This window comes from Talaromyces proteolyticus (genome assembly GCF_021365285.1).
Source record: "Talaromyces proteolyticus strain PMI_201 chromosome Unknown BGW36scaffold_10, whole genome shotgun sequence".
Taxonomy (NCBI): domain Eukaryota; kingdom Fungi; phylum Ascomycota; class Eurotiomycetes; order Eurotiales; family Trichocomaceae; genus Talaromyces; species Talaromyces proteolyticus.
The window spans coordinates 930,820-942,324 of NW_025764286.1; the positions used below are offsets into that span (position 1 = coordinate 930,820).

Sequence of the window (11,505 nt, forward strand, 5' to 3'; positions counted from 1 at the left end):
TGTCAGGTGATGCCATCCGCAAAGAGTTATAGACAATGAGTTAACTATTATGTAACTTACCGTACTGTACAATTTTCTATGTACATAGCCTCAATACTTATCTTACATTGCTATTGAGTAATGTTTCGACCCGACATGACACCCACTGCCTCCATTATCATTGGTGATCTCGTTAGAGAGGTCAGATGAGACCCATTAATTACCATCTCCGTTTTTCGCGAGTCCTGTTCAGAGATAACCGAGGTCATTCTTCTTCAGCTAATAATTAATTATTAATAAAATATTAAATGTGGACATCAATCGGTCTTATTGCGGGGGGGGGACGAGCGGGGTGCGATACGACAAATTTAGTCTTGTACGAGACTTGTATTAGGGGTAGATGTGATGTATCAATTCCCTCAAATTCATCATTTAATTCATATTTTTATGTTGAAATGTTATACATATTGATGTAGGGGAGGTGTGTGTCGCTTATACTACCTATACCACCACATCCATACACATCCATACATATATTGATGTAGTGATTGATCCGGCAGTAGCTGTAGTACGAGGAATTGTTTCTAGCTAGTAAAATACCGAACCATAAATATTAATTACGGATAAATGGAGTACGGATGCGATTGGCCACCCCGCATTTGCCAACTATCATGCTGCTAGTTGTTAGTAAAGGATTGGGTAATTTCTCCGGGGAGAAAGTGCGTATGAGAGGACATGTACTGGGTAGGCGAGGAGGGGTGGACAAAGCAGGATCTAGATTCGGCTAGAGATTCATCTCAAGAGTTAAGGCGATCGTAAGAGAACTGTTATTCACCATGCCAGTTTAGCAATACACCCCCAAATCAAGTGAACAGGAACTAATTTCAATAAGAGTGGTTAATGCTGCCCTGCTATTTATAGATAATATGTTATCCATGACAGGTCCTTCGAGAACAGTGCAATATCTTTTGTTTTTTTAAAAAAAAAAATTTTCTGGTCTTTTGGTGCAGCGATAGAATATGTCACTCCCGCTTACTGCGACATTTCGGGTTTCATGATCAATCAATCAATCGATAAAGCTGTTATCTGCTTGGGGATGTGAATGTTCTAGATTGGATAGTGTCGACTCGAACAAATGAGTTATTGGTAGTCTGGCTCGGTTTAATATGGTATATGTAGAATAGCACAAGCTAATGTTTAGATTACAATATTCCATTGTTCCAATATTCATGAGTGCGACCAGCGATACTTGGTATATCAAGACCGTAGATCAGTAACACTTGGAATTTATTGATATAATGCAGACTTGATATATCAGCTGTATTTAATTTGATACAATTGTATAAATAAATACCACGGTAAGAGGTTAATATGCCCAGGGGAATGGATTAATAGTGGATTACATATGTATGTTACACAGAGAGTAATACAACAAGAATTGATTTTGTATCTCTTGTTAGGGTTATCCTATCAATTAGAATACCAACTCTCTACATATTCGATCGAGGGTGATATCACATCACTTATGATGAGATGCAGAAAAAATAAAGGTGGAAATATACATGTACAGGTGGATGATAGAAGTTTTAAGCTAGATTATGCAGATGATGACGGGATATATCTTGTTATAGACTAATGTCTATGGTTAGAGTTGTTGAATCCTTGTGAATAACCAGCCCGAATATTGACTATCAATTTGTGAGTACACAAAACTGGAATCCAATCCCACAGATACTGAGGTTACCACTGTACACGATCATCTAGACCACAGATCATATCCTGCGTAGAAATGAAACGATCCTCATCTTCTGAAATCAAGTCAGCGCAATGGGCTTGTATTCTCTGCAGAGGCATACCTACACAAACTAAAATTTTGTCAGTGACAATATGCGGAGAGTAAGCATGATTGTTTCAAAGTCGAAAATACGCCTGGAATACAGTTAGCATTTATGTTTTAGCTTTCATAGGATGTTTCACAGGATGACGTACTTACTTCACTCTTCTTTCAATGGACAATCCTTCAACCAGACCCAGAACCTTCTATTTTACTCTTCTTCCCCGTAGGCCCAGAACCAGCGCTTCCCTCAACCCCCTTCCGCTTTCTCGACCGTTTCGCCTTTCCCCTAGACCCCTTTTTCTCTTCCCCCGGCACCCTCCCCATCGCTAGCGCATACCTCGTTCTACGCCGCTCATTCCGCGCCTTTTTCATCCCCTCAAGCCGCTCCAATCTAGCCTGAACTTCCTCTGGCGTTTCAACAAACCGGTTTGCATTGCTGCAGTGTTGAGCCTGGTGCCCCTTTTCGTTGCATGTCGCGCACGGTTTTATGCTGGGGCACTGGACCAAAGAGTGGCCGGCTTGGTGGCAGTAGCTGCACGGGCATTCCGGGCAGTCTTGTCGCAGAACGCCGCATCTGCCGCAGGAGCGACAGCATCGGATGTCTCTATCGATGGGCATTTTCAGGATAAGTAATGGTTCGGTGTGTGGGTGAGAGGGGGTGGGAGAAGGGAAGATACATATTTTTTGAGGGTTTTTATAAGTGTGATCGTGTGATAAAGGTAGCACAGGCGGTGCCCTGATGGGATCTGTTGCGTTTGATACAGCGTCTATACAAACGGATGCTAGGCTCGGTGAGTAAGTACTTCGCAGTACTCTCCAAGTAAACAATACATGTCTGTTTGCTCTGAGGAGCAGACTGACAAAAAATGTATGTAGACCTCCATATGCATGTCAACTGATACAATTTGGCAGCCACCTAGTAGGCCTGGAAAGCCTTGGGCGTTATCATAGTTGAAGGCAGAGCTGTACATAATGAATGGGCATATCTGGTACTTCCTAAAGTCCAAATTCTAGGTATGTGGTAAATATTCCGTTATTGATACAGTTCCTAACTACCGTTGAGAGATGAGTGTGAATAATCAAGTTTATTTGGGGATAAATTAGATAATTGATAGGTTGATGTTTGAGTTGAGTGGGGAGGATATACGTCAATGATGTAAACAAAGACCATTTTGCCCTGCACGTGACTTAACGCCTTAGGCACCCCATATGCCGGTGGATTCCCGAACATTTGATAAAGGATGCAGTGTCCTAAATATAATATATAAGCATGAAGTTCATATTGTTTAAATAAAAAGCGAAATATTCAAGACATTTCAATATACACTCAAGATAAGCGTCAGTCCTCACCACTAAGGAGTAAGAGAAACACCGAAATCATCTGCGTAAGCCACAGCATGCATCTCATAACTACTCCATAGATGCAAATAATATCTCCACACAAACTGTCTGCCAGTAATTATGTACTGGTAGTAGTGCAATTAGTAGGAGTGATGTGTCAGGCAGCCGACCATTCCTCTTCTGGCTGGCCGAATCCACAGTTTCGCAACGACAACAAATAACAAACCAACAAACAACAACACACACACAATGACGAGGCCGCGCAGACGGGACGGCTGCCAGTTCATTGATATTCACTTCATTGTCAGGTTAGAGTATGTTAGATGAATAAAGATGCAGGTTCAAGGCGAGTCAGGAAGTTGGCGGCGGTCGGCAGAACGAAGGGAAGGAGCACGGGACGCGGCAGGCGGTTCCAATATTAATTAACAGATTCATGGCCATCTTAGATTACCTTAATAAAATCCTTATAATGTTCCTTCCTGTCTGATAACTAGACTTTGCTTAGTACTCTTGCTATGCTCTATTCGATACTATATAGCCAACCCCTATTCTAGTCTGGCAGTTGACCACACCACCTGGTGTTTCATCCTCAGTGCAGACGCCGACAAATTTGCACCGGCTCTCGCCCTGACTCGCACCATCGCTATCGCCCATGCCTCCCCCACGGCCGACAACTTGACACTGCTGTTTCTGCTCAGATGAGAGCTGCTTCCTGACAGCATGACTCTGCCGTCGCCATCGAGAGTGGCGACCATACACTCCGCGACCGACGGCGAGTATACAGACTGGGCGGCACGGCCACGACGCCAGACAAACCCAGACGTCGTCCGTCGGCCATCCGTGTTGCTTCGCCAGGCGACACGACGCAGCGCTGATGTCTCAGGCAATAACAGCAGCAGCAGTGCCAGTGTCAGTGCCAGTGCCAGTACCAGCCCGCAGTCGCCAGCAGTCGAAAGACCCCGGACTAGCGGCCATGCCTCGTCGGCGGCCTCCAGCTCCACCGTCACCCCTATCAAGCGCAACTCTGTGCCCTCACATCGGTCGTCGCTCAGCGTGAGCGCTCTGTCGAACCCTGCCCTGGCCGAAATCCCCTCGCGGAAATACAACGCCTTGCGACTGTCGACGGGGTCTGCCGAGGGGACGTCTCCGGCTGTGGACAGCAACAACAATAACAATAACATTAACATTAACACTCATGCTGGAAACGTGCAATGCGCTCCGCCGCGTGACATGCCACCCCTTGCCGACAGCATCGTCACCCCGCGAGGGGCTGCCAACCATGCATCTGCCACGAGGACCTCGCCTGTATCGCCCTCGCCCCAACTGAATTCTTTCTACTCGGACCGCAGTCGATCCAATTCAGAAGTCCCGCCGCCCTCGTCAAGGAGAGCTCCCACATCGCGCCCCAGTCTTAGCACTGACAGCTCACCGAGACCCCAAACAGCCGGCAACGTTCAAGCCCAGGACCGGCTTGTTCGACCATATTCCAAGCCGCCGCCGACGAGTCCAGAACACAAGTACAACTCGCCCAGCATCGATGCCGTCCTGAGACGCGATTCCCTCTCGAGAAAGGCTGAATCGCCGGCCGACCCTGTGTCGCCTGTGCGACGCCGAGGGTCAACACCGCTGTCTCCCCGCAGCAATACTGCGAAGACAAGAATGGCCCTTTCCACTCTAAACGATCCTTACCGCACGGTCAAGGCAGTCGACGAGCAACCCGGGGACGACGTCAAAGACTCGAGCACCGACGACAGCCGCTCCCGAAGTGACGACGTATTTTTTAATATCGCTAAATCAAGCGTTTCGAGCCGACGAGATTCGCTCGGAAAGTTGGATCGGAGACGAGTAAGTCGGTTGGGGCAGCTTCTTCCGTATAGTGCTGACATGTCGCAGAAATTGGGCCTCTCAACTCGAACCTCTCTTGCAGCAGAGCAAACCCCTTCTCCCGAGCAATTGAAATACCAGAGCAGCCCGCTGTTCTTGCCAGACGGATCTCCGTACTTTTCATCCACCTTGTCTACGCCTCAACTCGATGAAGGTTCCCGCTCCCGCTATTCGCAGGCAGGTTCTGCTTCCAGATCCGTGGTTGGCGTACCGCGGAGCCGGTATAATCGCGAAACCTCCCCTGAACTGCCTCAACCATATTCCGACGTTAGATCCACCATTACCGATGCACGTTATAGACACTCTAACCTTACTAACCTATCTTCACGAACTCTGCGGCAACCATCCACTTCAGATAGTGCAGAAAGAGTGTCCACGGAGACAGAAAAAGTCCGAACAGATGGCACTACGGAATCAAGCCTGTCTACGACCGCCCCATCGACGGTGTGGGATGAATTGGATGATCTCAAATCAAGGATAAGAAAGCTAGAATTGACCGGCAAATTTCCGTCTTCATCGGCTGCTGCTATGTCCAACGTTTCTGCCGAACGGCCTCGAACGGCCGCCACGACTGCCACAACCCTATCTTCATCGCCGAAGCAAAAACATGTTCGCAGAACCAGTGTATCGCTAGACACGGGTACTCCTGCAACCCCAAATCCTATACAAACACTTTTGCATTCGGCTTTGGCAAAGGCGAAGACTTCTGTCGGAAATGAAGTGTATGGTATGTTGGAGACAACCGCCACAGATGCTTTGACTTTGGCCAACATGCTAACGTCAACGACGACATCGACTCCATCTGGCGCGGTATCAAGTGTGAATGGAAGTGGAATAATGAATGGGATGACCGAACGCCAGGCTAGGCGTAAAGCAGACAGTTTATGTCGCAGCTTGACTGAACTTTGTCTCGCATTATCAGAGGAGCAAACGATTTCCCAACAGAAAAGCCAATATCAATCGCAGGATCAGACACGACCAGGCAGTCAGGGAAGGCTGAATCGGCCGAATGCAATCGATAATGGTGACGCTGTATCTACCGCCAGCACCCGATATCGCCGAAGTATGAGCCATGAACCGGAAGCCTTCGATCAGCAAGACTCCGCTTCGCGAGCGTCAGGTCGAACGGAGACTCGCCGCGCAAATACGATAAACTTCGGAGTATCCGGGCGCAGGGGTCGATTCTCTCAGGACGAACAAGCCTTGCCACAGACTCCATCTCTGACAGCACCTCTTGCTCGCCTTCACCGTCTGTCTGGTTCACAACGGTTGAAGCGGGAAGATGACTCTGACGACCGAAGCTCTGTGTTCAGTCGTACATTGTCTTCGCGTGCAATGACAGAAGTTGGAGGCCCTTCATCTAGTCGTCTCTCGAATGCGCGGGAGCGTGTCTCTCGCGAATATACCAACGAATCACCCTCCACGCGACTCTCCACCTCCTACCAACAGGGACCATCTCAACTCAAATCATCGCCTTCTGTACAAAGCACTATTCCGCAGCGTCGTAGCTACGCCACACCCCCTACCTCTGCAATTCCAACAGCATCCGGAGCAAATATCCAGCCCGGATTTCGCAGATATGGCGCGTCACCCACAGTTGCCCCAGATCGCAACACCTCCGACAGTCCATCGCAGATAAACGATTCTCCCCAGACAGTACCACAGACACGTATAACAAGCTCTTCCATTAAGATGGCCTCGAGTTACACTGCCATCCAGCCACGAGTGCGCACCGAGAGCCTGCGCACCGAGAGCCTCGGCACCCGCCGCCTTGGACTTCGTTTACGACCATCAGTCATCGGCAAAGACAACGACCAGTAGCCTCCAATAATTCATCACCTTGAGCACAAGAATGGAACCACCAGAATGACGGAATGACTCCCCCACCTTCCTAAGCGACGCCTCTTCGAAGCTACCTTATAATCTCCACCCTAGTAAACCCAGTGTACACTCCAGTTTGGCTGTTTATATTCTATATCCATTTAGCGGTTTTTTTATGGCGATTATAACGGCGCCGGAGTTGGTTATATATTTACCTTATCAAACAATTTCCGCTTATTATTTACTGTCCGGCTTTGCTGTACCTTCCTGTACATCTCCCTTCCCGCCACCGAGTTCGGGTTTTGTGACGCCTGTGGTGTCATAAGCCCCCCGGCCCATGTTTATACATATATCAACCCGTAACGTACAAGCTGTGCTTGCTTGCGTGACCGCTTTTGATTTGATTGTTGCTTGTTTTTTTGGCGTTGATAGTATCCGCATTATTTATACGCATTTCTACAAATCCTTTGACTTTGGGATTATGAGAAGTCGAATATACCTACTTGCCACGCGATGCAAAGCATCAAGGGCATGGTTTATTGGTTGGTTGGGTTAGATACCTTCCATTCTTAGTATGTAGCTATGTACAGATTCTATCCTAAATGTACATATGTACTTGAAATTTCTCTTGAAGTTATATTCGTTGAGACTATATCAATTGATATTATATGTAGCAAATATGTATATATATCCTTGTTGTCTCGTTCAATATATTCTTATCTGTTCGGAATACATCTAGACTAGGCTTACGAGTTTGATCCTCTAAGTTAATAGGTAGGAGGATTAAGTAATTGCATTTATATAGATCAAAACATTATCGTTGAAATCAAATTTAATGTTGACAAGGGCTAGCATGTGGAGTTTTATCCAGAAGATAAGCACGAAACCTTACCTCATTTCTTCGGAACTAGAGTAGCATGGGAAAAGGCTCCTCCTAATCCATGATTGCCGTAAAATGGGTACCTGACGAAGGCTACTACCATTCGGTTTGGAAATCCGCTCGAGATTCACCCAAAGGGTGTGAATATGATTTGGCTTGCGATCGGGTAGGAAATTGCAGTTGAAATCGACCCCGTGGCATGCGACATTGATAACCACGACATTGCTATACATTAGGGTTTTTGTAGAAAGTGCAATAAAAGCACTGTGATCGATGCTTGTTATCATCGTCTTCGTGTATTCCTGATTTGCCGTAACGACCAAAAGATCAAAATGGACAGTTCTCCTTATGTTCCCTGATTTTCTTAGAAGAGAAGTATTTCTGGCATCCGTCGATAGATTTTAAGTTTGAAGTCTTGTTCATACGTCTCTTTGTCTGCCCTCGGTATTGCCACTTTCACTTTCACTTTTGCTGTGGCGGTTGCTTTCTGTCCTTTTTCTTCTTTACTTTCTCTTGAGCTATATGTGGAGGGAGGCTGCAATTTGGCTGTTGGGTTTCTCTTCAAATTCGGTATCAAGGCGGTAGATACCACTTATTCAACCTCACTGGTTCCCGGTTCTCGTCCCTCTCAATCACTTGAATAGTTGCATCGGACTCATGATCGGCTGTCGGCATGTTCTATAGCCCGATGAAGCTCTGGATCTCTTTTCGTTGCCCAGCCAAATGATGTATTAGTGCATGGTGGGGATAGATCCTCCATGAATCCCTTGTATACGCTGATGGATGATTCAGTGCCGAGGTTTAATGGCCTCTCCGATATACAGCCGGAGCTATTCTAGATTTCTGGCATCTGTGACAAAATCCAAGATTTTTGTTAGGCAACAAACTTTATCATGGTGCTATATAATTTTGGTAGAATCGAAATTGAAAAAGAAAGACTTCAGAAGAGGCAATCATAATTGGAAAGTTTGAGGAGAGTGAAAAAGAATTCATTTGAGACGGAGGAGGGAGGGCGAAGCAGCGTTTACTTATCTATGGAAAAGAGGAGGGGATCATTGGAGAGACCTCGCTGGCGGATCTCGATTAGTTCTAGGGCAAAATAATTTCAAATCGTATTCCTCACTCTTTTTCTTGTTTGCTTCTTACGAGTCAAGTGCCTCTTCGGGATCTTGCGTAGATCAAATGGGCTCACCGCAAGATATGAAAGAAAACCAGGAAACCGGAAAGGATCTGAAAGGTGGGAACAATGAAGATAGGGCAACTCTTCTAGACACCGCTGGAACCCATGATGAAGTATGGTGTAAGACTGGGCCATACTATTCCCACAGCTTATTTTGATAGAATCGTTGACGACGAATAAGGAGTTGCTAAATATTCTTTTGGTCGCTGTCAGCTTGTTTCGTCTTAAGTAGTAATTTAACTATCGGATTTCGGTGTTTGTATCACTTCTTCACATTGACCAAGGTGAAGTAATGTTTGTGTCACGGCATTTCGATCGGTCAATAATATGTACACGAATAGCATAGACAATTCCGTTGAGGGCTGGCTTTCTCTGGATTGTGGCGCTGCGGTGTTGATTGTAGCTGTAGTACTAAAACAGTGACTTTTCTTTATGGACAAAACAAAATGAATTGAGTACCGTGTGAAGAATGCTTTTCAAGGGCCAAGAAACTGCTGAACTGCCGGTGGTAAAATCGGTAAAATCAGTAAAAGATAGGTGGACATACGAAAACTGTTATGAGATCATGTCCAAGATAAAAGACAGGTTTTAAAAGAAGACAGAAATCCCTAACGCCAGGCCGTGACATCACTGCGAAGGAAGCAAAGTAAATACCGCCAAGTGCTCTTGCAAGTTCTAGATTCAATCGACATCCATCTCCTCTTCCACTCCTCCATTGACCAACACCTTGGCCTTTCTCTTCTGGCGAACTCTCTCCTCGCCCAGGACCTTTCCTGATGGAACCTTGAGCGTCTCTGTAGTGATAGGCACATCTTGCGCCTCCATTTCCCGCAACTCCTTGCGGATAAGGTGCTCGCCCTCTGCAACCACTCTGCGGTCCTCCTCGCGTTGACGCTCGCGCGCAAGTTTGCCAGCCAGGCGTCGTTTTGTAAAAACCCTCTCTCTCCTCTGGCGAATATCCTCCACTCTCTCCATGGCTTTGAGGGTGGCTGCAACAAGGTTGCGGTCGTATTTGACAGGGACGTTTCTCTTCTTTGCGAATTGCGAGAGTAAGAGTGACGAGTCGACTATCATTTCTTTGCCGCGGAGAGCACGGTACGTCTTGGTCCATTTCACACGTCTGGGTTGACGCTTCATTTTGAAGTTCTATGGATAACCATCAATTAGAATTAGAGTAATTTTTACAGATATGAAAATAAAAGTAGCGACTGACCTTCTCACACTTGCTTCGGCAAAAGCGAAAGCTTCGGGCATCGTTTCGAACGAATGTGATACCCTTTGAGGGGTATACGCTGCGCGAGAATGAGTAAAAGAAATCGACCACAAAAAGATAACGATAGTGAACATACGGTCGAGAGCAAAAACTGCACGTCTCCACCCTATTTCTGCGCATTAGTATAGCTTCGAGCCACTGTGCAATAATATTCCTACCTCATTTTGACGAATTTTCTACCCTGACGACCTTGATTAACTGAAGGGGTGCGATTGCTCGAAGAAAGAGTGCGACTGGGAGATTCTCTCTCTGATACGAAAATCGCTTTTGCGGTCAAAAAATTATGTGGGGCACGATGGGTAGCGGCACTAGGCTTAATAGGGGATAACCTCGCCGTCAACTTTCGACTTTTATCGCAACCACCAGAAGAGAGCCATTTCTACCGCTGCGTTCCTGTCAACTTCCGATTATCCAGCATCACAGCCCTGTTCGAATAGGTGCGATTTATTAGACACAAAGATGGCTTCTGCAGTTGCTATGGGCCTGGGTGTTGCCACCGCGGCTTTTCTGGTGCGTGGGCGCATTGCATTTTGAGTGTGAAAGTTCCAGTTCCGAAACATCATGGCTAACACAACGCCTCCATTACAGGGTCGCGCTGGATACGTTGCGCTGCAGCGTTACCGAGGCGGTGTTAATAAGGTGGGACGCGCATTCTACAAGGGGTATGTGGTGTCAGTATCTTCTGAAGATGGCTGAATGTCTAACGTTTGAGCAGAGGCTTTGAACCTAAGATGACCCGCCGCGAGGCCTCCCTGATTCTGGAACTCTCGTATGTCCAATTCGCCCAGATTCTGAAAGCAATACAAACTGACTTCTCTGACAGAGAGCGAACTCTGACCAAGGACAAAGTCCGGAAAAACCATCGACAGCTGATGCTGCTCAACCATCCTGACCGAGGCGGCAGTCCGTACTTGGCCACGAAAATCAACGAAGCGAAGGAGCTGCTCGACAAACATGTATGATGCTGCACAGAAGGTGCAATGGATGTGGTGTATTATATAATGGGGGGTTGTGTGATTGATTGTGTATACGTATTGTTGGCATAGCACGGCGTTTCTGTGGTATTTGTGATTGAAGCATGCCTTTGCTTATTCATTACTGATATCGCCTCTCATGAATTTACTCAAATTGTCTTCTTTACTGTCGCTTGCTCGACACCGTTAACATACCACCTATGCTAGCACCCAGCAACTAGAGACGCGATATAACATATGTAAAATACATAATATATAGATACTCCATAGTCCAAGCCCGGCCACAAGACATATGCTATCAACCATCCTTCACATGCATTGCTCGTAAACGTAAAC

At 46.6% G+C, this 11,505-nt stretch overlaps 3 protein-coding genes across 3 annotated transcripts; 2 read left to right on the top strand and 1 right to left on the bottom strand.

The window, feature by feature from the left end:
- Positions 1-3,877: 3,877 nt before the first annotated feature.
- BGW36DRAFT_430660 (uncharacterized protein) lies at positions 3,878-6,862 on the top strand (the record flags this gene model as incomplete). Its single annotated transcript, XM_046220874.1, has 2 exons — positions 3,878-5,002; positions 5,051-6,862. The coding sequence occupies 2 exons, from the start codon at positions 3,878-3,880 to the stop codon at positions 6,860-6,862; spliced, it is 2,937 nt and encodes a 978-aa protein (XP_046068791.1).
- Positions 6,863-9,603: 2,741 nt separating this feature from the next.
- On the bottom strand, positions 9,604-10,358 carry BGW36DRAFT_362461 (ribosome biogenesis protein RLP24; the record flags this gene model as incomplete). The annotated part of the gene is made up of 4 exons (XM_046214376.1): positions 9,604-10,068; positions 10,136-10,214; positions 10,272-10,307; positions 10,354-10,358. The coding sequence occupies 4 exons, from the start codon at positions 10,356-10,358 to the stop codon at positions 9,604-9,606; spliced, it is 585 nt and encodes a 194-aa protein (XP_046068792.1).
- A 209-nt stretch (positions 10,359-10,567) lies between these two features.
- On the top strand, positions 10,568-11,481 carry BGW36DRAFT_385517 (putative mitochondrial DnaJ chaperone). The gene is made up of 4 exons (XM_046216918.1): positions 10,568-10,705; positions 10,784-10,857; positions 10,911-10,964; positions 11,019-11,481. Exons 1-4 carry the CDS (start codon positions 10,655-10,657, stop codon positions 11,155-11,157), a joined length of 318 nt encoding a protein of 105 aa, XP_046068793.1. The 5' UTR covers positions 10,568-10,654; the 3' UTR covers positions 11,158-11,481.
- Positions 11,482-11,505: the final 24 nt, after the last annotated feature.

Excerpts from the sequence above, each read along its gene's own strand:
- BGW36DRAFT_385517 (XM_046216918.1), top strand. The coding sequence starts at position 10,655 with ATGGCTTCTGCAGTTGCTATGGGCCTGGGTGTTGCCACCGCGGCTTTT. Across the intron at positions 10,706-10,783 it reads TTGCCACCGCGGCTTTTCTG|GGTCGCGCTGGATACGTTGC; the intron begins GTGCGTGGGCGC and ends CCTCCATTACAG. Across the intron at positions 10,858-10,910 it reads GGACGCGCATTCTACAAGGG|AGGCTTTGAACCTAAGATGA; the intron begins GTATGTGGTGTC and ends ACGTTTGAGCAG.